The sequence below is a fragment of the Stigmatopora argus genome, chromosome 8 (genome assembly GCF_051989625.1).
Source record: "Stigmatopora argus isolate UIUO_Sarg chromosome 8, RoL_Sarg_1.0, whole genome shotgun sequence".
Classification (NCBI taxonomy): Eukaryota; Metazoa; Chordata; class Actinopteri; order Syngnathiformes; family Syngnathidae; genus Stigmatopora; species Stigmatopora argus.
Genome location: NC_135394.1, coordinates 2,013,380 through 2,041,069, shown reverse-complemented (window position 1 = coordinate 2,041,069; position 27,690 = coordinate 2,013,380). Strand labels below are relative to the sequence as shown.

The 27,690-nt window shown below is 39.9% G+C and overlaps 2 protein-coding genes across 4 annotated transcripts; both read right to left on the bottom strand.

Annotated features, from left to right (window-relative positions):
• Window positions 1–1,347: 1,347 nt before the first annotated feature.
• Window positions 1,348–17,344, bottom strand: cp (ceruloplasmin). 3 transcript variants are annotated; one of them, XM_077607610.1, is made up of 25 exons: window positions 17,111–17,343; window positions 15,612–15,856; window positions 15,307–15,519; window positions 14,315–14,488; window positions 14,161–14,252; window positions 13,299–13,461; window positions 13,040–13,178; window positions 12,828–12,967; window positions 10,874–11,014; window positions 10,740–10,784; window positions 10,417–10,631; window positions 8,367–8,514; window positions 7,931–8,143; window positions 6,421–6,625; window positions 6,147–6,286; window positions 5,915–6,043; window positions 5,202–5,308; window positions 5,085–5,140; window positions 4,843–4,914; window positions 4,371–4,462; window positions 4,137–4,276; window positions 3,992–4,048; window positions 3,778–3,883; window positions 3,635–3,687; window positions 1,348–3,082 (listed from the first exon to the last, which is right to left on the bottom strand). In XM_077607610.1, exons 1-24 carry the CDS (start codon window positions 17,263–17,265, stop codon window positions 3,662–3,664), a joined length of 3,213 nt encoding a protein of 1,070 aa, XP_077463736.1. In that variant the 5' UTR covers window positions 17,266–17,343; the 3' UTR covers window positions 1,348–3,082; window positions 3,635–3,661. The 3 variants fall into 3 exon arrangements, with proteins under 3 accessions (XP_077463736.1, XP_077463735.1, XP_077463734.1); XM_077607609.1 differs by having other exon boundaries at window positions 1,348–3,085; window positions 10,417–10,784; window positions 17,111–17,344; XM_077607608.1 differs by having other exon boundaries at window positions 10,417–10,784.
• A 705-nt stretch (window positions 17,345–18,049) lies between these two features.
• tm4sf18 (transmembrane 4 L six family member 18) lies at window positions 18,050–27,690 on the bottom strand. Its single transcript, XM_077608250.1, has 4 exons — window positions 27,279–27,690; window positions 21,521–21,589; window positions 20,441–20,583; window positions 18,050–18,896 (listed from the first exon to the last, which is right to left on the bottom strand). Exons 1-4 carry the CDS (start codon window positions 27,456–27,458, stop codon window positions 18,698–18,700), a joined length of 591 nt encoding a protein of 196 aa, XP_077464376.1. The 5' UTR covers window positions 27,459–27,690; the 3' UTR covers window positions 18,050–18,697.

Sequence of the window (27,690 nt, the reverse complement as noted above, 5' to 3'; positions counted from 1 at the left end):
TTTATTTATTTATTAACTTATTTATTATCTATTTATTTATGTCTAAAATGTCTATTCCTGTGTCTACATTCTAACCCTCTTGCTACTGTGACAATGAAAGTTCCCGAATACGGGATGAATAAAGTTATCTAATCTAATCCAACTCTGTCAGAGTTCACATTTTGAATGATCACGTGATCAATGCTTTTTGCTTCTTTTTTATTCACAGCCAACGATACCAACGTGCGTGAAAACCAATGCTAACGGCTCTGAGCCATCATTGCTCATTAAAACACAAAATTATTTATGTGATGATTAAGTTATAAGTGGCAATATTAAACCGGTAGTAAGAAAATCAATCGCTTCACAGCAAGATCTTCTAATGAAAATGTATTGTCCTACAAAAACTCACCAATCCCAGAACACCACATTTAACAAGAACAATGTTGGAGCGACTCCTTATAAATACGGAGTAAATATACAATAAGTGACTAAAAATAATTCTAAACCCATGGTTTCTCGTGTGTCGACTGCCTAGACCACACCTGGCCAATTAATTCTACAAAGGGCCACAGTGAACACAGGTTTTCATTCCAATCCATAAGAGGAAACCTTTCCACCAATCTGGTATCTTAGAAGTGCAATCAGTAGATTGCAGTCAGGTGCTTCTTGTTTCAGCAGATATCTCATTAGTTAAACTGCGTGTGCTGGATTGGTCGGAACAAAAACCTGCACCCACAGTGGCCCTCGAGGACCGGATTACCCAGGTCTGGCCTAGACCTATATTTTACTGCGCACGGTCTCAAGTAAATAAATTATTTGATTTCCAAGCCCAGCTGTTCATTAATACTCCCTGCATAGTTTATGGCTCACTGTGGTATGATTTTGGCATGTGATACAGAATCAAGCGTGTTATGTCTTGTATTTGGTCTCCAAACTGATTAAACAGCTCTCTAGTTATTAAATCATTAATTAAGCTTACGCCAACTGTTCCTGCAGAGCTTGTCGTGGATAACAACCATGGCCCCATTCATAAGCTTCAAATATGATAGGGGAAGAGGGTAAATGCCCTGAATGTAAGGAGAAATTCAGAGCCCCAAATTATTAAGACAACAATACCGCATGAGACACAATGTGTGAATTTCATGAGCTCAGACAACAATTTGACAGGTTTGCCCGTTCAGCTTGGCTGATTTTCAAAACACCAGCTGGAGCAGTGCCGTATAGGCCAAGGGAAAACGCCATTAACTTCAGGAGCAAATTTAATTAACACTGCAATGAATGAATGTTTTTACTGTGGTTTTCACCCATGTGTGTAGATTCTTGTTTTATGGGTATCCTTGAAAGACACCAAGTTAGAAACATGGACATGTTTTGCACATGCAAGTATTTATTTTATTTTTTTACATGATTTTAATAGCTTTACTTAACAACCTCATACATTCATTCAATTTTCCTGATTTTGTGAGGTCCAGTGATGGGCACAGGGAAGCCCTTTCTTCTTGTTCCCCAACTATTTTATCCAGCTCTTCCAAGAGGTCATAACCCACAGCTCATGAACATAGATCAACCAATAAATAGAGAGTTTCAGCTTTTGGCTCAGCTCCATATTTACCACAAAAGACACATTTGCATATAAAAAGCTTTCTTAACCTGAAAATTTCTTACCAAAAGACATTCAAACGTAGAGATATGACTGTACAGTAATACCTCGATTATCACGGTTAATGGGGAGGTCGGGAAGAGCATGCAAACTCCACACAGGTGGACCGACCTGGACTTGAACCCAGGACTCCCACTGTGAGATTGACACACTAACCACTCGGCTGACGGGTCGCATTTTCAGGACTAGTTTTAAAAATATATTTCTTGTACCCATGCACAATCAAATGACTCCATAGTACCTCTAATACTAGTGCTCTTTTTTAACAATTCATTTTTGACAATCTGAATAAAGTATTCATTCACTTTCTGAACCGCTTTATCCTCATTAGGGTTGCGGGGGGTGCTGGAGCCTATCCGAGGTGACTTCGGGCCAGAGGAGGGGGACACCCTGAACCGATGGCCGGCCAATCGCAGGCCACAAGGAGACAAACAACCATTCACGCTCACACTCATACCTAGGGGCAATTTAGAGTGCCCAATCAGCCTACCTTGCATGTTTTTGGAATGTGGGAGGAAACCGGTGTACCCGGAGGAAACCCACGTAGGCCCGGGGAGAACATGCAAACTCCACACAGGTGGACGTGACCAGGACCCCAGAACTGTGAGGCCGTAGTATCATATCTGGCAACTTATGTTTTTCCCATATTTCATATGTTTTTGATCATTTCAAATTGTGTATGCCGCTTAAAAACTTTTGTTTGGGAAAACAAATTTTTTAAAAGTAAGTTTTTTTTTTAAACCGATCTAATTTTACCCATTTTGGCTCTAATCTGGAACGTCTCGGTCACTAGTAGCAGACAAAAACGTCATCGTCGACTGCTAATATTGTCATGCTTTAAACGTGCATTCCCCTTTCACCCATCCACTTTTTCACTATTTAAATATAGACTGTCAGCATGCAATGTACCCAAGACAGTTTAGCTGTGAGCGTCATACAGCGACATCTACAGAATCTTGAATTTAGAGCATAAAAAAGGTAGGTTTAAGTGCGGCCTATGTCAGTAAATATGTGCCACGTTGCATTGGTATGGTTTATTATCACGTAATAAGGGGAAATGCAATTATTAATAAGGGGAGAAATTGGTCGAGGTTGACAGGTATGAAGTATATACAAAATATCAAAGATTAAATGAATAATTAAGAGTTGAATTATTTGAGTGATGGTATTTTGTCTATCCTGCTTTCTCTGCTTAAATGAGATGATCAACTGTTTAGATATTGTGTGAGACAAAGATTCTGTCCAATCCATTAGTCAGTTTTAAAGCAGATGAAAGAAACCTGTCAAATTTATTTGAGACGGATATTTCAGGGCTGTTTCATATGTTAGGGCTGGGGTGTTGAAACCCACTCAACGCCCATCAACATTCAATCTCAGATGAGTTGTACTTGATGCAGGTTGAAAATTTGGCAATTTGTCTTGCTGTTAGACTGCCCCCTGCTGCTGAAATACAATCAATACAGTCAAGGAAAAGCACAGGCAAATATTACAAATAAAATATCAAGCGAGCATATTATAGAGCAGGGGTTGGGAACCTATGGCTCGGGAGCCCTATGTGGCTCTTTTCATGGGTGCACTAACCTGTGAGGGAAGATATGGAAATCACTGGAGAGAGATTGAGTCACAAACGCACTAATTGGAGCATCACTGAGTTGTTGACACTACCTCTAACAACACTTTAATCATAATTTTGTTTTTTATTACTCTTCTGCATGCATGATATCATTGATACTGATTTATTAGCAACAGCATAACAATGCTGTCAAAAAATGCAGAGACTTTTTGTACTTAAAAAGTGGTGAAATTACAAAAAAATCACACATTTTAATATATTTTTTACTTTTCAATTCCGAAAATGGCTCTCAAGAAATAATATTAGAAAATATGAATTGTTTAAAGCTCTCTCTGTCAAAAAGGTTCCCGACCCCTGTTACTACAAGGAAAGCATGTCTATACTTTTTATTGTGTATACTTTAATAAAAATGTGAAGACCTGCTTTTCTCTTGTTTATTCAACATTTTAACCAGTGAACCCTCTCTTCTTTGCTAGAGGCATGAAAAAAAATAACAGTTAAATATTAGAATATAGTAGTCATTTAAAAATAAAAATAAAACTTAGCTTCATTGCGTACTCACCGTTTTCTCTCACAGTATACATAGCTATTGTGCCTGCCTTAATATGGTCAGTAACATGACAGTGAAGCATCCATGTTCCAGGATACTGAGGACGCATTTTTACGGTCTACATGGGTTTAAAAAAGGAAGATTATATTTCATCTAAAAGAATAATTAGTCACTATGCAGTATAAAAGCATTAGGAGAATGATACTCCTATTAATTACAGCTTTACCTGGAAGGTGGCTGGAAAGAGTTGAAACACATCAGTTGTGTGTGGGCCTCCGCCCAGCTGGTGAAATATGAATGTTGGAGTTATTGGTGTTTAATTTACTAATGCTAGGATATGGAAATAGAGTTTGTTTTCTTTAAATTAATACCTTATATTCCACACTGTGCCCATGCCAGTGTACTCCATGTATGTCCACCTCATTACCCATACCCATCAGGTACCAGTAAACCTTGTCCCCCACCTCCATGTTCAATCCATTCAAGTTGGCATAGACAAAACCATTAATGGCTGTTCGTTGATGCAAGAAAAATGAATGACATTTAGAACACACTCATAACAGCTTGTACATAGTCTGTAAAGGTGTTATGACTGCTTTTCTCACCGTGCATCTTGTTGCTCTCTATAAACTCCTCGTCATCCTTTAAATTTGGTCGTGGGCTCCTTATGTGGGTCCTGATGTTCTCATCTAAATACCTTTTAAAAAATATTGTCTGTTAACCCAGTAATCCAACATATTTTCTATGGCCTATTTTCAAACCATTTTCCTACACAAGGCGCAGTAATTGTAGTAGTAGTGGTTAGGGTTGCCTTTTGCATGAAGCATCCACTAAAACTAGATGAAGATGTGATCAAGGGAATGTCATGCTTTGATTAACCAATATATGGCGCATCGGATTATAAAGCACACTGTCGTGTGGAAAATACGGTGATTGATGTGTGGCATTTAGTAACAAAACATCAAAAATATGTTATGGTTAATTTTAAGAAGTAACTTAGTGGGATATTTAATAGTTGGGAATCAGGTTGTCATGTTTTTTTAGACTGTTAGATTTTTTTTAGGGGGCTTTACTCACCAGCTTTCATTCTCATCAAATACCATCATCAGCAAAGCAAACTCTTCTATTTCTTTCTTCAGTCCCAAACTCCTTGAAATGACATTTCAAAGTATACACTAGCATCCAGTGTTGTTATTACAATGTACACAAAATACATTGAAAAATCTGTACTGTACAATATTTAAATCAAGACACCACATGATAATAAATCATCACATATTAAAATCCATACCAGGCAATCAATATTAAGAAATCCTTACCTTGCCCAACTACGTCGACAGATGACTAAAGGACCAATCAGACCACTGTACAGGTCCTGGAATACAGGGAGGTAAAACGTCAGTATGCGAGTGTGTGGGTGTGTGTCATTAACACACCTTTGCAATGTTTACTGTGGAGTAGTATGCTGACACAGTGCACTCCTCTTGCTCAGCTGTCGGTCCTGTATTCTTTGTGACATACCACTCATAGGTGTGAGTCTCACCTGTGAAGCAATATCATTATGGGAAACCACTTTATGATCATTAACATTAGATGTTTACTCACAATTATCGAACTAAGTTTTGTAATGATCTCATCTCACATCTCATCTCATTTTCTGAACCGCTTTATCCTCACTAGGGTTGCGGGGGTGCTGGAGCCTATACCAGCTGACTTCAGGCCAGAGGCGGGGGACACCCAGCCAATCGCAGGCCACAAGGAGACAAACGACCAATCACACTCACACTCATACCTAGGGGCAATTTAGAGTGTCCAATCAACCTACCATACGTGTCTTTGGAGCATGGGATGAAACTAGAGTACCCAGAGAAAACCCACAGAGGCCCAGGGAGAACATGCAAACTCCACACAGGTGGACCGACCTGGATTTGAACCCCGGTCTCCCACTGTGAGGCTGACGCGCTAACCACTGAGCGGCCGGGACGCCTGCTGTAATGATTACTACATTTAAAAAAGTAATGCTGAAATTGTCTATGCGGCCAAATGCAATCAGCTATTCCATTGCAATTTAGGGTTTTACATGGTATAATCAACAATTAAAATAAAAGAATGTATTTTGTTTTTGGGCAGTCATAAGGGCTTTGTTCACCTGGATTGGTTTGGTAAACATTTGAGCTTTCTGTCTTGACTCCATGGGCATGAATTGAATAGGATCTTGAGGCCATGTTCTTGAAAACTACTTTCACCTTGTCACCAACATTAGCATGGATCATTGGACCTTTGAGAGAAGTAGAAGCAATAGTAAACAAGCAGTGACTTTTTGTGCAAATCTTAGGTCTCAGTGTATAACGCAAGGTTCGAAACATTTGTTTGACCCCTACCCATAATGCCGAGGTGTTCCATGTCAGCACCTCTTTCCACCTGCTTGGTGAACTTTTCATTGGTGAACTGACGATAAACAACCTTTTTGTAGCGTGAGCCGATGAAACCGCCCTCCTGGTCAAGGAAGACTGATGCAGGACTGCCGAAACAGATGTAATCAATAAATAAATAATTACATAAATACAGTATTTTACAGAAAGAAAGAAAAGAAGACATTTAAAACTGAATTTTAAAAAATAGCTAAATATGTGCTCGTTTACAATTAGTTGTTACCTTTGCTGACCGCGATACATTTCAGTTTCCCAAGTTCGATTTGGAGAGTAGTCCCAGTCCATCTCCATGGCAGCTATGTAGTAAGTCTTGAAGTGGAACATAGTCTCACCCTGACGCTGCATAAAGCTGCATTTCTGCACCGTGTAATTGGCTCGCATTCCTCCACGATAATTGTTGACCATTGGTGACGCTACTTCAAACTGACCTGGATAATACACAAGTATGATTAAATGCTATATCTGATATTTTTTTCTTTCTATTTTTATGAGTGTATGATTATCCGCCCCAATTTTTTTTTAAAGTCTTTAAGTTCTCAGAACCACTTTATCCTCATTAGGGTCGCGGGGGGTGCTGCAGCCTATCCCAGCTGACTCTGGGCCAGAGGCGGGGGATTCATTCCTCTATTGGACTGAATCGGTGGTCAACCGATCGCAGGGCACAAGGAGCTGGACAACCATGCACACTCACACCCATACCTAGGGGCAATTTAGAGTTTCCAATCAGCCTACCTTGCATGTTTTTGGAATGTGGGAGGAAACCGGAGTACCCGGAGGAAACCCACGCAGGCCCGGGGAGCAATGTTCCCTCTAAGCTGCGCGCGTGTGCAATTGTGCACTACTCTTGTCTTCTCTGCGCACAGCAAATCATATGGAGCGCACAAAATAAAATCCCTTTTTTTATTTTATTTTTAGCTGTGAGGCCGATGCGCGAACCACTCATCTGCCGGGCCACCCATTCATAGATATTAATCATTACATTTTATTATTACTAAATCATTTATGTGTAGTAGACATACACCTGGTTATGGCAGGTGTGATACTGGTGTGTGCCCATAGCGAGCAATGATGATGTTGCTCACACCAGTATTCAGTGTGCCGGGGAGAACATGCAAACTCCACACAGGTGGACGTGACCTGGATTTGAACCCAGGACCCCAGAGCTGTGAAGCTGACATGCTAACCACTCGCTCCACCGGGCTGCCCCAGGCTTTAAGTTATGTAGGAGAATTATTTGGGCTTTGAAATTTTTATAGTATGTAGAGTGGCGGCCCGGCAGGCGAGTGGTTAGTGCATCACCGACACAGTTCTGGGGTCGAGGGTTCGATCCCAGGTGGGTTTTCACTGTGTGGAGTTTGCATGTTCTCCCTAGGGTTATGTGTGTTTTTTCTGAGTACTCCAGTTTCCTCCCATATCCCAAAAAAATGGTTGGCTGAACACTCTAAATTGTCCCTAGAAATGAGTATGAGCGTGACCTGTCTTTTTGTGCCCAGTGATTAGCTGGCCACCAATTCAGGGTGTCCCCTGCCTCGTGCCCATAGTTAGCTGAGATAGGCTGCAGCAACCCCCAGTGAGCCTTGTGAGGAAACACGGTTCAGAAAATGAATGAATAAATGAAAAGTAAGTGGAGGTGTAATATGACCCAGCCAATGTCCAAAGAAATCAAACATCTCTTTTTAAATATAATAATCTTATATATCAGAAATAAATATATAAAGTAATTAATCTTATACCCATGCTGTCTGGCTCCATTGTCACAGTGTGTGAGACATGTGGAAAAACGGAAATGGCATCCATTCTGTTCTGGCGAAAGATGAAGCGGTTTCCATTGAAATAGAGACTGTTGATATCTGTCTCTGAACCAAGTCCTGAAAGGTGCCATGTGACTTTGTCCCCTTTACACATCGTCAAGCCAGGGAGGTTTCCATACACAAATCCATTGATGGCTGAAAGAGAATCCAGCAAAAGTTTCCAACTGATACAAAATACTAATAATGACATGGCACATTTGCAGCTGGAGACTAAAAGACATTCTAATTTAACAACACAAAAAGCCTGTCCTGAACAAGTAACCATGTGAACAGTTTTCGTCTCTTTCCCAAGGTCTTTTGCCGCTTCTCCATGCTGCTAGTGTCAAATATATTGAAATTTAATTGATTGATTGCCTACAATGCATCTTGTTGCTCTCAATAAATCCTTCATCCTCCTTAGCAGTGGCAGAAACCGGGGCGAAGGCACGAATGGAGTCATCTAGATACCAGCTCAGGTTTTCATCAAAAACTGTGGCCAACAGGTGGAACTCTTTATTATAGTTCTTCTGTGAGAAGAAGAAAGAAAGAAAGAAACCTGAAAACAACATGTTGAAGTACCCTTACAACATATGTATAAATTATATTGAATTACCATATTGTCTGCACTATAAGGCGCAACTGAAAGACTTAAACTTTCTCAAAAGCTATATGGATCAATATTAATTAATGATTGTAGGAATTCCCTTTACCACAGCTCTATCTAGTGTATATATAACACAACTCCTAACCACTACTACTTCATCTAATGAATATATAACACAACCCCCTACTTCTGCTACAGCTCCATCTAGTGGATGTATAACAAACCCACCACTATTACTAACACTACTACTACAGCTTCACATAGTGCAGAGGTGTCAAACCGATTCCGCAAAATGGGTCCTGGTCTTTGTTCCATCCAGTCCGATCCAGTGCTGACAGTTTAACCAATGAGAGGTCTTCTAAAATAAGTAGCACCTGACTTGCAAAAGCTATCCTCTTGTTCGGTTTGAATGAAAACCTGCACCTACTCCGGCCCTTTGAGGATTGGTTTGACACCCCTGTAGATGTAGTATAACACAAACCCTACTACTACCAGCACTTATACTACTACCATCACAGCTCCCTCTAGTGGATATATAACACAATCTCCTACGACTACTACTGCGTCTTAAAATCCAGTGATCCTTATTGTGCAGAAAATACGGTAGATCATAAACAATAAGGACAGCATTACAAACAAGTCTTCCCTCACCACACACGTGAATCAGAAGTCTTTCTTTCATCTCTTACCTGGCTTTTCCAATCCAGCTTCTTTTAAGAAGCTGCTGCCCTCTGGCAGACGCTATAGGTCCCACAAAGCTCGGACAAATAGGCTTAAGGACAGTTTTTTCCCCACATCCATCAGACATCTAAACTCGCGCTAACATACACACATTCCCTTCTGCGGCATATGAATAGATGTTTGGTTGGTGATCTGCCGCCTCCTAGCTGACTTGAAGGAAGGTAAGTGGCAGACAGTGTGCGGTAATCGAGAGGTAAGCGACCTGTATGTAATCGAGAGGTAAGCGACCTGTATTCACAACAGCGGAATGACAAATTACAAGTCCGTAACTTACACTTATTTAGGTCTTTTGCCGATTAAACGTAGCTTATGGAGAAGCACCATCAATTTCGTCACACGCAGTTTCTGCGTGTGATGACAAGTAGGCTTTTTTGTGCTGTGGTAATGACGACATGGCCTATGTCCGATTATTATTATATTATTTTAACTAACGTTAAATTGATCCTGTAAACCAGGGGTGGGCAAACTATTCCATAAAGGGCCGCAGTGGGTGTGTTTTCATTCCAACCCATAAAGAGGACACCTTTACACCAATCTGGTGTCCTACATGTGCAATCAGTGGATTGCAGTCAGGTGCTTCTTGGTTTCTGTAGAAATCTCATTGATTAAAGTCTCTGTGCTGGATCTGTAAATGACCTAATTCAAGATTTAATTTTAATTTAATTCACATTGATTTTGTTACTCTCTTAAAGTCTTTTGATTTCATTAATAAGATTTCTGTAAATGTATATATGTATATGTTCATATTCCGTGCGTGACTTTTATTGTGAAGGTCACGAACTTAAAAGCAACAGCTGACGCCTGAACCGCGGAGGAGTTTTGTTAGTCTTTTTTAGATGTTAGCACCGGCAAAAGCGACAAAATTTCTCACGGTGGTTGGATGTTTTTATAAACGAACGGATTATAATTAAATGAACTGAAAACCATCAGTCAAGACTTGACCATCTTTCAGCTGGTACGCTATAGGATCGGTTGCACAAAAACCTGCACCCACAGCGGCCCTCGATGGCCGGTTTGGCCACCCTTGCTGTAAACCCTTTATTACCCAATTTACACTTTATGTATTAACTTTTTCCTGCATTACCTGCATCCCTTTCTTTAAAGAATTTGCTCGACAGACAAGCATTGGTCCAACCAATCCAGAGTTGGTGTCTTTTACAGGGTCTACCCCTGAGTAGTACAGGTAGGTCAGACAATCAGCTTCCCCCTGCACTGGACCAGCACCCACAGGCACAGTCCATTCATATGTGTGGGTCTTCCCTGGTGGGACCAGAGCAGCTGGTGGAGGTGTTATTGTCCCTGTTGATATACATACACAACTATTATGTTTACTATTAATTACTTTTAGCTCCAAAACACTAAACATGGAATGGTCTTTGTCATTTTCATTAATAATGCACCACTTACTTGTTTCATGTTTTAATTCCCTTAATTTTTTTGTTGTGTAAGACTCTAAACATAGAAGACCCAGTGTGAGCAAACAGGAAACACATGAAATGAAAGGAGTTGTTCATGTTTTGTTGTTCAAACATTGATTTTACCTTCTAGTTCATTGTGATAGAGTGTCCCATCTTCTTCAATAATGTACTGCACGCCATGCGGCTGTATGGAATAAGGCCGGGTCGCCTTGTTCTTAAAGACAACCTTGATAGTGTCTTTCTCTTCCGCACGCAGAACGGGACCTAGAAAACAATTAGAATTGTATTGTTTAAGCTTTGGAAAGTTCCAGTAAAATGTAATTTTGGTGTTAACAAATCAACACACATTTAAAGTGGCATGAAAGTTGTATTTATTTGTGCAGTTTGTATTTTAAATTCAGACAGATCCTAAAATTTGTGGGTATGAAGAAAAATTAAGAAAATAGTTACTTGAATAAAAAGATGTGAAATCATACCATAAGCAATTTTAAACTGCCGTTTGCAGAACAAATTCACTTACAAATGCAATTATAATCAAAGAAAAACAAAACACGGATAATACACTTTTACAAGGGCACACTCCCATTTGAACTCATGCACAAACCAGTTTGAAATGAAAATTAAAAAAATTGAAAAAATTCAGTGCCTCTTTAAATGAATGAACTGCACAATGATGACAATTGTGAACAGTGACATACTGTTATAATGTTACAGCAGGTATTAATTACATTAGTAGGTACATATGTCTTGCTATGCATTTGTGAACACTAATGCCAATTTATAAACCTTCGAAACCAAATACTGTTTGCTTTTATTTTTTATTGTATTAAAAAGCTCTTTGTGGTTTTATTTTATGTTGTTATTAGGCATTCAGGATTGCTGAATATTTGATTAGTTTAGTGTTAGGTTTCCTTTCTTTCATCTCATCTCATTTTCTGAACCGTGTTATCCTCATTAAATTCGTGGGGGGTGCTGGAGCCTATCCCAGCTGACTCCAGGCCAGAGGCGGGGGACACACAGTATCAGTGGCCAGCCAATGGCAAGGCACAAGGAGACGGACAACCATGCACACTCACACCTATACCTAGGGGCAATTTAGAGTGTCCAATCAGCCTACCATGCATGTTTTTTTGGAATGTGGGAGGAAACCGGAGTACCCGGAGGAAACCCACGCAGGCCCGGGAGCACATGCAAACTCCACACAGGTGGACATGACCTGGATTTGAACCCAGCACCACTGTTCCCTCTAAGCTGCGCGCGTGCGCAATTGCGCACTACTCTCGTTTTCTCTGCGCAGCAGCAATCATATGGCGCGCAGTAAAAAAAAAAATCGGATTTTTTTTAATTTTTTTTATTTTTTTATTTTATTATTATTATTATTATTTTTTACCCCTTTCCCCATGATGGCGCCGTTTAAGCGGCAGCCAGTGGCAGTAGCTCTGTCCACTCTTATGTTTTTCGTGTTTTACAGCATGTTTTACATGAAAAATTAGAGGTAACATTGACATGCACCTGCTTGTGCCAGGTGTGATACTGGTGTGCCCATAGCGAGCAATGATGATGTCTTGACCGGATGATTCACCTAAAGACGTTTTGCCGACGGACGTTTGACAGACGGACAGGTCGCCGAATGAACGTTCGTTCAAACAGCGTTTAATGATTAAATACAAATACTAGTATTTGTTAGTTTAATGATTAAATACAAATACTAGTATTTGTATTTAATCATTAAACGCGGTTTTCAGCTGGATTTGACCGAATTTGAGAGCATTTTGAGCCGTTTGGCGAATGGACGTATATAGACATTTTTTTGCCTCCATCGCGATATCATCGCGACATTTTACCAAGGAATTCTCTTCCCTGGGCTCGGTTCTAATGTCCAAAGAGCTCCAGTATTTGTATTTAATCATTAAATGCTGTTTTAGGATGGATTTGACCCGATTGATGTCATTTTACGGCTCTAACCACTCATGACACCGGGCCGCCAGGTTTCCTTTCTATAGAAATTAATCATTTAGTCCAAAAAAAAATGCATTGTTTGTCATGTTTCAGCTAATAACAAAAAAGCCTAAATTACCCAGAATTCCGAGGTGTTGCTCCTCCGGACTGCGCAGCATCTTGGTCAGGAAGGAGCTATCTGTGTATTCCACATAGCGAACCTTCTTGTAGCGACTTCCAATACGATTCTGAGCTCGTGTCACGAACATGTCTGCTTCACTACACAAAGACAAGCAAGCATGATCTCTCCTACACTTTCACTGTGTGTGTGTGTGTGTGTGTGTGTTGAACCTGTCTGCAGGACGAATAGGGGCATAATCCCAGACTTCTTCTTCTGCAGCGATGAAGAACTCTCTGAGCTGCCCACGTGGACGGGGTTTGTGGACATTGGGAAAACACTTTCTGATCTCAAATATGGCCTGCATACCACCTTGACGGAAAAAAAACATCATCAACACAGAAGTGAATTGAGTGATGGTATAATTGTTGTTAAAATACTACACTGTGAGAGAAATAATCTGGCAAAAGATCAGGGGGAAAGAGAGCCCACCCATCAGATGATCGTTAACCGTGCACGTCAGCAGCCAGTGACCAGGGTTGTCTGCCGTCATGTCAGCTGTGGTGCTCGAGCCAGGGAAAAGACTGATTGTGTCTGTGTGGTGGTTTTCACTAGTCAGGACCTGTCCATGGAAATGAACTGAATGCATGTCCACCTGTCAGATAAAAAAAGAGTGCCATATGTTGAATCTTTCTCAACTAGGTATTTCATGAAGAGTAGCAGCCGGTGCCGGTTTTTATTCCAACTGAGCAAGGGGACAGTTTATCACCAATCTGGTGTTTTGCAAGTGCAATCTGCAGATTACAGCAACTCAAATTTTAAATTGTCTAATCATTTGCAAGCATGCCCAGTAGCGCGAGTGGTTAGTGTGTCAGCCTCACAGCTCTGAGGTCCTGAATTCAAATCCACCTGTGTGGAGTTTGCATGTTCTCCCCAGGCCTGCGTGGGTGTCCTCCGGGTACTCCGGTTTCCTCCCCCATTCCATAAACATGCATGGTAGGCTGATTGGACACTCTAAATTGCCCCTTGGTATGGGTGTGAGTGTGCATGGTTGTCCGTCTCCTTGTGCCCTGCGATCAGCTGTCCCCCGATTCAGGGTGTCCCCCGCCTCTGGCCTGGAGACAGCTGGGATTGGCTCCAGCACCCCCCGCGACCCAAATGTGGATAAAGCAGTTCAGAAAATGAAATGACATGCGATAATCAATTGTAGCAAAACTTTAAAGAATATGAACCACCAACCCAATTGCACAGTAAGGCAGAATACCAGACACATTTTCAGCTGTACATCCCAATAACATTTCGGAATAATTAGTTAATCAGCTCTACGCTAAAACCAATAAAATGGTTTACCTACCTCATTGCCTAAACCAATCATATGCCAATGGACTTTGCTCCCTTGGCACATACTGAGTCCTGGGAGGTTACCATATAGGAATCCATTTATCCCTGCAAAACATTAAATACATTTTGAGACTTAATGCTACATAGAATCTGTATAGAAATCTCACCATGCATCTTGTTACTCTCAATGAAATCTTCATCCTCTTTCAGGCCTTTGGCAGGGTTTGTGATATGCGTCCTGATGTTTTCATCGAGGTACCAGCTAAAGTTTTCATCTGACACCAAGAACATCAGTGCATATCTGTAATCTCCTGAACTGTCTGCATGCACATCCAGAATTCCTAAACAAAGGAATGTAGATCAACTTTAGCCTTCACCCTGTTTTAGCATAATTGCACATTTTTTTTCCATGAGCAATTGTTTTTTCCTAAAAATATAATTTGGTAAAAGCGAGGACAAAAGCACATAAACACGAATAGACAGGTTTAAAGAGTATAGCTATAAAAAAAGGTAAACAATATTTTTATTGCTTCACGACTTCTTTTTTACAGCAATATCTGAGTATAAAACACTTTCAAGTGATGATTTGTGAGTAAACAATATTAAGTAATGGAACAATGGGGTCATTGTGAGAAGACAAGTACAGACAATATGGGATACCCACATTTCATTGGCTAAATTAGTATTGGCATTTTTCATTTAAATTTGTGTTCATTATTATTCATCAGAATAAATAGCTTGTGTTTTTCTAGTAAAACATGATTCATGATGGAGCTCCTGTCTTCTCTTTTAAAAGGTGTCTATGTTGTCAGAATCCTTTTTTATTTAGTGTTTGGTACATTGATGCATTCCCAAAACCCAAGAAGTAAAAGATTTCATGCTTCTAACTAAAAATGAAATGGCCAAAATTTGCCATCACTAATGTCTGGTAAATTTGGGGCATGTGTCATACTACAAACCAGAATTATAAAATATTATGCTGAGTCTTGTTTGTAGTAGCATTGCTTGAAACATTAGTTTTTCTTAAAACTTTTAAAGGTCATTTCTTGTTTAGGGTTACAAGATGACTGGAATGCGTGAACTGTTCCTCTTGGACTGAAATACGCTTTTTGATAGTCATGAAACTATGAGGAGAACATGGTAAATAATTGTCTTGTACCTTTCTTACAGATAATAAGAGGTCCTATTAGTCCTGAGTTTATATCTTTTGGAGTTAAAACATGGGAATGGTAGAATCTGGTCAGGCAGTTGCTCTCTGTTGGTTTTGGACTATGGGAATGTGTTAGGCTCCACTCGTAAGTGACCGTTGCACCAGGACTCACTGAGTCGTCACTCTTCATCTGAGATGTGGTACCATCTGGGTATAATGCCCCTGAAAGAAAAAAAGCAAACCCAAAAGACTAAAAGATCTGACAGTAGTATATACCTTCGACTTGATTTAACAAAAAATGATTCTTTGCTTACCCTCACTACTTTTGGTATAGTTTAGCCCATGAGGATGAATACTGTAGGGTCTGGATGCTACGTTCCTTAGATGGACAATCAAAGTATCTCCTTCCTCAGCCATCAGTCGGGGTCCCAGGTAGCCCAACCAGGCTGGTTTCATAACCTCTGTTGTGAACGTTGCATCACTGAACTGCTTATAAACAGCCTTCTTATAGGTGGGCCCGATTCGCTGGGGGCCCTTCTTAAGAAATACAGCAGCTTCCCTGCGAGGACACCCAAAAGCATGGAAACAGTGAAGTACATGCATTTCCCTTCAGTGAACTTAGTTGCAAAATGTTAGCAATATTCATTCATTTTCAACACTGCTTATCCTTATTAGGGTCACCGGTTGCTGGAGCCTATCCCAGCAGACAAAACTTTGAATTTATTGGATCATTGGAATCAGACAGACTTGGAACAGATGGAGATATATATATATATATATATATATATATATATATATATATATATATATATACAGACGCTCCCCTACTTACGAACATTCAACTTACGAACAACGGTACATACGAACATGTCTGCAAATTGCGTTTAAGTCCAAAAATGTTCGCAAATCCAATTTTGTATTTCGCGCCTTTTTCGGAGTAGTACTTCTTTCCGCCGCTAATACCGACGCCTGGCGCTGTGACAGCTCAGCTCACCCAGCATCTACCTTCTTCTTCGTTGCAATGCGGAAGTGCCTGAATGTATCTCCAGTGTGCAACGAACCTTTTTCATTTGTATCATTAAATATCTCATGCATCCAATATTGAATATGGTTGGTAAAAAGCTAAAGGCTTCTATTGAGGGAGTTGCAAGGAAGAGGCAAGCCATTTCATTTGAAACGAGTGGCAATAATAACGAAGCTTGATGCGCGTGAGAGTGGTGAGCGTTTCACGGGCATTGAATCGTTCGAGCGTCAGTACCATTTATAAACAGAAAGATCGAGCAGCAGGACCCAAATATTGAACGTTGCACAAAGTTTGCAAATCAATTGAATGATGCCATACAGTGCTACCGCATCATTTATGATGAAAAAAAGAAGAAAAATGCAATCGTCATTAGGTCGCTTCTTTTGGCCAGTTTCTAATACATAAATCTCTCTCTCTCTCTCCATTTTTATTTTTCAGTACAAACCAATGCGTGTTACTTATACAAGCCTTAAACATACAAATGCACTTATATAAACCTTCAATATACTTATATCGGCCTTAAACATAAATTATAATACAAAATATAGCACTGAATCAACTTACAAACAAATTCAACTTATGAACAATCGCTCGGAACCAATTGCGTTCGTAAGTAGGGGAGCGTCTGTGTATATATATATATATATATATATATATATATATATATATATATATACATATATATATACATACATCCATATATATACATATATATACATACATACATATATATAAACAATGAATCACGAAACCACTTTAGTTTCATCACGGGAAAAAGTGAAGACTCACTCATCTTCTTGGAGAGTGCGATTCTGTATGAGGTTGATCCCACTCGGTGCATAGTTCCAGTTAACTTCCTCTATCCTAAGAAAGTACTCTCTCCTTAGTCCATGAATACAAAGTGATGCACAACTCAGCAGTATTAAAACTGAACCCGAATGCATTTCCACACAGTAGTTCTAACTTCTGACAGACTATCAATTAGTCTGATTCACTGACTTTAGGTCCACTCGGTCTTTATGTCTGCCTGTCCTGACTGCTAGCAATTAATTAATAACCTGTGAGGGTTCACTGACCAAAAACCTGCATGACCCCAGCCCAACCCCCATTTGAATTGCGTAAAAATGGAATAATTTGAAGTGTCTCGTGTATTTTTGCCACGTTATACAGCGTGCCTCTTTACTTTTGTTTATTTTTCTATGCATAAAAAATACCCAATATGATCTATGAAGTATTTTTGCGCCTCATATTACAGTGTCACACGGAAGCATTCACCTTAAAAATAAAAAATGCCCTGCCCGCTTTTCAAATTAATTAACTTTTAGGGTTGTTTTTTAATTATTTTTGAAAAATTAATTCATTTTTAGCGGCAGCCTGGTGGGGCGAGCGGTTAGCGCGTCGGCCTCACAGCTCTGGGGTCCTGGGTTCAAATCCAGGCCACGTCCACCTGTGTGGAGTTTGCATGTTCTCGATAACTGCTGCTTGCTCCTTTTATGGATTCATTTTTCTTCCGCTTAATTGGCTACAATGTCTTATATTTTAATGTAAGCTGCATATCAGAGCTGTTTCTTTATTAACCAATGAGAATACTGACGGCAGTCTCAATCAAAGACCCTCAAAGTTCATTACAGGGCCTAATTATTGTTATCAGTTTCCAGATCCCAGAGTTTATAATCTGGCATTCAAAAGAAATATGAATAGTTTGAACGACACTGGCCACCACACATACACACTCAAAATGGATCTGTTTTTATTCAACGCAGCACAAACATTATAAAAAATATCTCACTAATATATGTATATATTTATGTGTTTAAAAAACAATTGTTCACAGCAAACTAGGATTTTAGAACCAAACAAAAATGTACAACAAATAATTCGAAAAGAAGAACACATGTACAAAAATTAATTTTGGGACAAAAGAGGTAACATTGAAGTCAAAATGAAAAATAGTAATATTAATTAATGCATTTTTCTTTAACTAAACTCAAAAGAAAACATTTAGAAGACCCCTTCAGTTAATTAGTGAACAAATAACGATTATTCAAAAAACATATGATAGTTCTATATTATTCTATATTAACAGAAACAAGTATGACATATAAAAGTCTTCTTAATGAATGTCTGAGCACGTCTATATCATTCGTAACAAAATAAGAACAGTCGACTTAATGAACCCAATACCTCACTTACAGTGAAGTGCTTCATCTTTCTACTTCTCCTTGATTTTATGGACTGCAAATATGTATTGTGAAATATCGGTATTGGTGTTATGTGCTATTTTTAAACACTAATGGATCTGAGCTGAGGCATGCATGCTTTACAGTAGACATTGCAATTTAAATTTAGCCATAAGTAAATGTGTTGTGCTAACTTCTAAGCATTCAAACTGTACTCTTGCTTGTAGCAACAAGGTCGACAGACAGCGTTGACTAAACCATTGCCGAGTTGTAAGAGGCATAGGATGAACTCTAGCACCGCCAGGCCCAACAGGACACATAACAGGGTCACATTCCACTCAACAATGTGCAGTGGCTGGAGGCATACAGACCATGCGTCTGATTGAAGCAAATACCTGAAACAGAGATACAGTAAAGAAAATCAAGAAATGCAGCAATGCACATACAAAAATATTCTTCCAAAATGGAGGATACATTTTGTATTTTGCAGCACATTTTTATTGATTTACGTATTTTCATTCTATCCAGCTCAACTATACTTGGTCGTTGTAATTCTGACTGTCTCAAAGTGTTAGTTTTAAACGTAGGTTTTAATACCACAGGGAAGTTTGTGACTGTGGGGTTCAATGTCTTGTACATCGCCTGGAAAGAATCTTGCTCAATAATGTGTATTCATTAATTCATTGTCCATACCACTTATCCTCACATCCCAGCTAACTATGGCCACCAGGCGGGGGACACCCTGAATTGGTGGCCAGCCAATCACAGGGCACAAGGAGACGGGCAACCATTCACAGACACATTCATACCTAGGGGCAATTTAGAGTGTTTAAACTGTGTATTTCTATATATTTATCCTGCATTGTTAAACTGCCTAACAAATTCACCTGCTTTTTCCTCTGTCATTCATTCATTTTCCACACCACTTATCCTTGTCACTGTTAATTGTTGCTACAGCCTATCCCAGCTGACTTTGGGCGAAAGGCGGACTACGTTCTTGATTGGTTGTGGTTCAGTCGTAGAGCATACATAAAGACAGACAACCATTCACACTCACAATCACGCCACTTCTGAGTGGGGTCAAACGCACACTGTCCGCAGAAGTCAGGCGAAAGAACCACTATACCATACGGAGGCCGTTCCTTTTCTTCTTTTATATAATCTAAAAGCCAATCAAGATATTTACTTCCAAAACTTTCATTGATGTTGTTGATTTACTTGACTATTTAAGGAAACATCAAGGGATTGAACAAACACCAACTCCATTTATTGAAAATTGATTCAATTTTTGTAGTTGTGAGAATATAAAACTCCAATGCAAATTAACGACAAACGTTTTGTGAATTCAATATAGTGGATTCAAATATTTTTAATTTTGAAAGTGTCATCTGTATTATCTGCCAATCAACAATCTAGGTCGATTTCCATTAACCAGAAAATATTGGGACAAACAAATGTACGCTTCCATTCGTCATTGTTAGTTATGTCATTTGCACTATACATTAGTTACCTCATAAATTATTATTGCTCATGCAGTGAAAGCATATTAGCCCAAATTATTGTAGACAGTGGACGGCCCGGTGGAACGAGTGGTTAGCGCGTCGGCCTCACAGCTCCGGGGTCCTGGGTTCAAATCCAGGTCATGTCCACCTGTGTGGAGTTTGCATGTTCTACCTGAGCCTGTGTGGGTTTCGTCCGGGTACGCCGGTTTCCTCCCACATTCCCAAAACATGCATGGTAGGCTGATTGGACACTCTAAATTGCTCCTAGGTATGGGTGTGAGTGTGTATGTGCAATCAGATGGCCACTGATTCAGGCTGTCTCCCGCCTCTGACTTGGAGTCGGGCTGGGATGGGCTCCAGCACCCCCCACGATCCTGATGAGGATAAAGCGGTTCAGAAAATTAGATGAGATGAGATTGTAGACGGTATGCTCCTACCGTCCTCCTTGATCTGCAAATGGGTAAGCCCACCCGTAGGAAGTGAAGCACTGTGGACCCTGTATTAAGGCTAGGCCTGAGATGATGAAGCAGTAGCTTGCCCCGATCATACCCACCACTGCAGCCAACACTGACCCACACATCTGGATGGCAACAGAATACATAATTAATTACCGTATTTTTCGGATTATAAATCGCAGTTTTTTTCATAGTTTGGGGGTGCGACTTATACGTGAAATTATTAACATATTTTTTATTATTAACGCATCGTCTACCTCCTGAGTTGGGGGAGTTGTTTAAAAGTGACATCGAGGATGAAGATTTCATTGGATTTAGTGATTTGGAGTGAAACTGATAGTTTGGTAAACTTGTTAGCATGTTCTTTATGCAAGAGTTATCTGAATAACTCTTAATATCTTACGCCATTACTGATATTACCAGCCATGTCAGTCATGTAACGTTAGTATACCGTACACTAATTCAGCCTGTTGTACTCTATTTTTATTTTAAATTACCTTTCAAGATGACATGTATGTTTTTGATGTTGTATTTTATCAAATAAATTTCCCCTAAAAATGCGACTTATACTCCAGTGAGACTTATGTTTTTTTTTCCTTCTCAATTATGCATTATTTGGCTGGTGCGACTTATAGTCCAGAAAATAAGGTAAATAGATTGAGCAAATGTAGCGTGGATAACGTACTCATATTGTTTGCTTTGTAAAAATGCGGAGGGTTGCTGTAATATGTTCACAATAACCAATAAGATGTATTGTATAATGAAACAAATAAGAAATGCGGCAGCTACTCTTCGAACACACACTGCAGCTGCACATGTGGCTTGACGTGTGTGCGCCAAGTCTTCTGTGTTGCGTGCTAACTAACAAAGGGAGCTTTGTTTAATAATCACGGCTGGATTAGCATTATCATACCACCTACCAAAGGCCGTAGTGTATTTGCTGACACAAATGCTAATCAGAAATTGTTTTGTTTTGAGGAATGAATACATGAAAACGCATTCCATATTAATATTGTCGTGATGAAATAGTAAGTATTATATGCTGTCTGGTGAGTAGCTTACCATAAAACTCTCATTCCAGCAGCAACTGCATTTTCCCAAAGTGATGAAGGTTATAGAAGGAACAAGCATCTAAAATAGAACAGGAAAATATGTTATTTGTACACAAATGTTACAGAAATTCCCAACTCAAAGTGGTATGAAAAAGTTTCAAAATGTTCCTTAAAAAAATCACTATTTGTGGGATGACCAATTTTAGTTTAATACTTTACTATATGGGAGGCTCGGTGGAGCGAGTGGTTAGCACATCGGCCTCACAGCTTTGGGCCCCTGGGTTCAACTCCAGGTCATGTCCATCTGTGTGGAGTTTTGTTCCTCGGGCCTGTGTGGGTTTTCTCTAGGTACTCCGGTTTCCTCCCACATTCCAAAAACATGCATGGTAGGCTAATTGGACACTGTAAATTGCCCTTAGGTATGGGTGTGAATGTGCATGGTTGTCCATCTCCTTGTGCCCTGCGATCGGCTGGCCAACGATTCAGGGTGTCGCCCGCCTTTGGTCCGAAGTCAGCTGGGATAGGCTCCAGCACCCCCTTCTTCTTCTTCTTCTTCTTTTTCACCTCAGGCGCCTGAGGATTACCCTCAGCAGCGCTAGGGCTGCCACTGGAACACGGATAAGTTCATCCAGGGAGTTGCCCAAGCCGCGATGGTAGCGTTCGGTCATTAAGGCCGGACAGCGGAGCCATAAGTGTTCAGACGACTCTGTTTCCTCGTCGCACAGGCGGCAGCGATCCGAGTCGGATTTCCCCACAAGGTGAAGCCAACGGCGGAGCAGGGGGTGGTGTCCACTGCGGAAACGAATCAGGTCTGTGCGGTCTCCTTTCGATAGGGCAAGTTCTTCCTCTGTGACTTTTGTAGTGTAGGTCTGCAGAAGGCGGGGGTGGGAGAGGGGGGGGAGCGATCTTCACGTTGGATGATGGCACGTCTTGTGGCTGCGTCCGGGGGGGTATTGGTTTGGTCATCTAACGAGCCAAGTTTAGCTAGGGCATCAGCCAGGTCGTTTCCGCATATGTTGCAGTGGCCCGGGATCCACAGTAGCTGCAGTCGCTTAGGCGGAGGGAAAAGGGCGATGTCACCCTGAAGTCTCCGAATGGCGGGGTCTTGCGTATGGGGGTTTCCCATGGCTTGGACCAGCGATTTGCAGTCACTGAGGATAATTGATGTCTGCCAGTCTGCTGTTTCCCTCAGCCAGGAGAGTGCCTCGGTCAGTGCCACTTTTTCAGAGTGGTAGGAGCTGCTGCGGCTGCCAGTGGCACCATGCCATTGGTGGATGATTGCACTCTCCTTAACGATTCAGGGTGTCGCCCGCCTTTGGTCCGAAGTCAGCTGGGATAGGCTCCAGCACCCCCCGCGCTTAATGGGGATAAAGCGGTTCAGAAAATGAGATGAGACTTTACTATAGTATTAGCAATATCTCAGTTGTATATTCAATACCTTTGGAAATGTATTAAGGAGGGAGAGAAGGTATTTTTTCCCACAATTTGAACAATATGGCAACAGGCTGATTGGACACTCTAAATTGCCGCTATGTATGGGTGTGTGCGTGTATGTGCAATCAGATGGCCACTGATTCAAGCTGTCTCCCGCCTCTGATTTGGAGTTGGGCTGGGATGGGCTCCAGCACCCCCTGCAACCCTAATGAGGATAAAGCGGTTCAGAAAATTAGATGAGATGAGAATATGGCAACAAGCCATACAAAGGCCATTATTAGTGAAAAAGTTGTTTTGTGTTTGTTTGCTTTTATTTTTGCAAAGTTGTGTATTACAAATTAAGGTTATGAACACGTTTCATCTAAATATTTGATTCTCATATATGTAAATATATTAAAAAGGTTGCGGTGCAATGTGATTAATTTAGCTCTTGATTTTGACTGTCTTGACTTTCATGCTCTCTTTATTCTTTCAAATTTGTTGCACTTCTGTAAATATTCCTAATTATTTAGTATAATAATGTAGTTGTATTTTTTGCAATATACGTGAACAATATTTTGTCATTTGTCGCTCTTCACTGCCTTTGAAAGGTATAGACATCAAATTCAATTTCATTGTAAAGGCTGAAACTGACTGATCACGTTTCACCACCACTGATGGCAGTAACTGTCCAATCCATTTGGAATGGGAGGGTTGGCAGCAATGATCGCTGCTAGGATTGTGCTGGATGCCTATAGCCATCACTGCTAGCCAATGACTTAAACTTAAAAATAGATTATTTTTTAATTTTTTTTTAATTTATCTTTTTTTTTACATAATTTCGATCCTCTGGAAATTAGTTGATCGGCCTCGATTCCCGATCACACGATCAGATTTGGGACATCTCTACCATACATCGTAGACAAGCACAGTAATATTTGAGAAGTATAAAATAAATGGCAGCTACAAACATTTGGACAATCCAACAACTAATTAAAATAATCTTTTGGCACACCACTAGCTGAAAATCTTCTAATTTAAAACTATATCACCTATATTAACATTATAGAGTCGTTCTCATCAAAGTTTTATGAACAGGAATTAAATGATCCACCACAAATTATTGCTGAATCTATTTTTTTCACACAGATCTAACGTCATCAAAGTTGATGTCCACGGACCCTGAACAACTTTCAGTTGGACTGATGTTAAAATAATGAATGCAGCCTTTTCTAACCTTATTTTAATTTTTGACTTTTTCCTCTCAATATTACGCAAAAAGTAACGTACTCACAGAGACTTTATGTTGCCAAAAGTTGATGACCCTGAAACCAAACAACTTCCGATTCAGGCACCGCAAAAACAGGAAAATGACTATGTAATATTACATTTTTTTCCCTCCCAATATTACTTCAACCACCTATTACTACGAGAAGAGTCGTTTTGTGCTCACAAAGACTTAACGTCAACAAAAGTTGAAGCCCAGAGCTTCCAGTTTACCTACATAAAAATAAGCAAGAAAATCACTTTAATCTCATAATATTGTGATTTGAATCTTGTTTTCCATAGTAAAATCTATGATTTCATATTTCAATTTTAACCTCGTAATTGTTCGATTTTTAATCTCTTAATATTTATCCAATGAGATTTTTGCAGAAACAAGCTGCAACTGACTGCAATCAACTGATTGTACTTGAAAGACACTGGATTGGTGAAAAAGTGCCATACTGTTTTCTTGGACTAAAAACCCAGCCCTTGATGGAATAATTGCCCACAACTATGATCTTTAGACGTATTCACACCTGCCCTGTTTGGACTGGACCACACCTAAAAGTTTTTGGTGCGCGCTGTCAATTCAAAACAGTGAACTCCGGTACTTGGTTCGGACCAAATCTGGAAGCACACACCTATTTGCATGTAATGGGCCATATCCAATTTGGGAAATTGTTTGATTAGCAGTATAAAAACGAACTTGAGACAGGGTTTGGTATGGAGCGTTGAGGAGACAGAATGTCTTCTGGATATTTACTCATAAAGTCAATATTGCATCAACACCCTCTGGCTGGCAAAATGTACCGCAAATGCTTGTGAGTGGATGAACCATAACAATATGAGTGTTGCAAGGTGGAGGTCCATGATTGTTTACTTTTATGTTTTACCAGTTTGTTGTCAAATCCTGGATTGCTTGCAAAACTCTCTGAAAAGGAACTGCACCAAAAAAGTCCAGACCAAATGTATTTTGGTGCAGAACAAAATATAGGTGAATACACCCTTTGTTTTCAGGTCATTTGTGAGTTGTTTTGAGGCTAAGAGAGAAGGTGGAAAGAGACACTTGCAAATAGGCACTTTAAATACCCTTTCTCAAGATTGATGATCTTACTAAACAAAATATGTGCTCCAATAACTGTATTTAATGTTATTTAAATACAGAAGCAACAAGTGTGCCCTAAAGTCATGCGCCTGACTTTATTTGTCTAAATTATTATTCCACACTTTCCTTAACTCCTCTAAATATATTTTCACTCCTTATATATTAATGTGCTTGTCTGCCATATGATCTATGAAAGAGAAATTGATGATACATATTACTGATTATTTATAAAGGAAAATCTTGAAAATGATCAGCGGGGCGGCCCGAGTGGTCAGCGCGTCAGCCTCACAGCTCTGGGGTCCTGAGTTCAAATCCAGGCCACGTCCACCTGTGTGGAGTTTGCATGTTCTCCCCGGGCCTGCGTGGGTTTCCTCCGGGTACTCTGGTTTCCTCCCACAATCCAAAAACGTGCATGCTAGGCTGATTGGACACTCTAAATTGCCCCTAGATATGGGTGTGAGTGTGAATAGTTTTCCGTCTGGCCACCGATTCAGGGTGTCCCCCGCCTCTGGCCTGGAGTTAGCAGGGATAGGCTCCAGCACCCCCCACGACCCTAATGAGGATAAAGCGGTTCAGAAAATGAGATGAGATTAGATGATCAGCGGTTCTGTATTTGCTTAAAAAAGAGGTCATGACACATTTCAATTCATTGATGATGAGTAATTGCACATTCCTTTTAGTTATCCAACGTTCCTGGCCCCCATCTGTCCTTATTGCTCACAGGAAGTTCAGTCACATCCTAGAGGGAGGGAAGTTCCCAAGGTCTCTCTTTTTCCCAAGCAAACGTGCACATCACACACGCATGCCCGCACGCACACACACAATACCATGAAATCAGTGTTGTCGTTATAGACGCAGAAAAGTATTGTGGGAGGAAGAATACAGCTGAATGTAGTTTCTCAACCATTATATTAAGTGTCTTCAGACTATAGGAAAATTCCCGCAAAGTAAAAATAAAAGTAGAAACCCTGGCTAGAAAAATGACTAATTTTAGTCATAGATCCCTCCAGATATATATTTTAGCAAATAAAAAATAAGTAAAAGCAAATTCTCATAGTTTGTATCATGAAGATAAACTAAAATTCGGAAGTAAACGTGATTATGGTAGACCCAAGTTTGCCACAAATGTCACTAATGCGAATCTTGCCCGAGAAAATATGATTTTTCATCTATTTCTCCTCTTGAACCCAAACAAAGTGAACTGCTGAGTGGGAGCATAAACCCCAGAGATTGGTACCATTTAGAAGGATTTACTGTTTATTCACACAGAACGTCACTGTTCTCACAAAAGGGGACAAAAGTACATAGACCGATGCTGAACAAAAAGACTGACAGAAAAATTCTAATAATAAAGGGATAGAATTGCCCAAAATAGATCCAAATTTAAATTATTTCTGGTTTCCAATTGATGCCATCATGTAGTATATCCGTTGATAGTTTTTAATCGTTAATAGAATTATTTTTTTTTTACTGCATATCAACAAAGCTCCTGCTCTGAAGCAATGAAGTTGATTTTAGATGGGAATATGATACAGTTTTCAAAGAAAGTGACTTGTTCTATGCAGACAGAAAAATTGTTGTTTGTATTTCCTGCATTTCTAACATGCACCAATTGGATGACTGTCAATTCAGAAATCAGAACTACTTTACCTGTTAGACTCAGAGAGTGTTAAATATAATGTTTGGTTATTGTACTGAAGTACATTTTAAATTCAATCAAAATGTACCATTTGCATTTAGAAAATATATTTTTGTACCAGAGAAATTTATTTGCCAGATGCATTCAATAGCCAGAACACATTCTTCTGTTGATAGAGGCATTTTATAAAAGTTTTATCTCTTTAAGCGTGTAAATAAAATTAATAGTCAGTGAAATACCACATAATGAACATACCATTACTCCTTAATTGTTCCTTCTCAGAGAATGATCTCATTATACAAATAACAATTATACAAGAAGCTTAGTTGTTGATTTTTTACTTACCAGCAGTCCTCCACCACCCAGTCCACCAAAGTACAAGATGTAGCTGGCCAGGCGTCCTAGCTGTACATATGTCATTTCTCCCATAGGAAACAAGAGGAGCAGATTGGCAACTATACAACAGAGAGCCAAAGGTAACAGAGCCAGACCCAAAGATCTGGCAAAGCTTACTGAGCAACACATCACTTGGCTGAAAATGTAAGAAAATCCAAAAACAAAAATGCAACGAGGAAAGGACCAAAATGGAATGGACTGATAGGAGAATAGAAAGAGTGTATGAAATGGTTAGGGCAGCTGGCTGTGGAGTCAGGAAACAAGCACAATTGCTGAGAATCTGCGTGTTGGACAGATAATCCTTCCCTTCAGAGATACTTCTGCAATGGAACAACATAGGCCAGGAAACACATGCACAGGA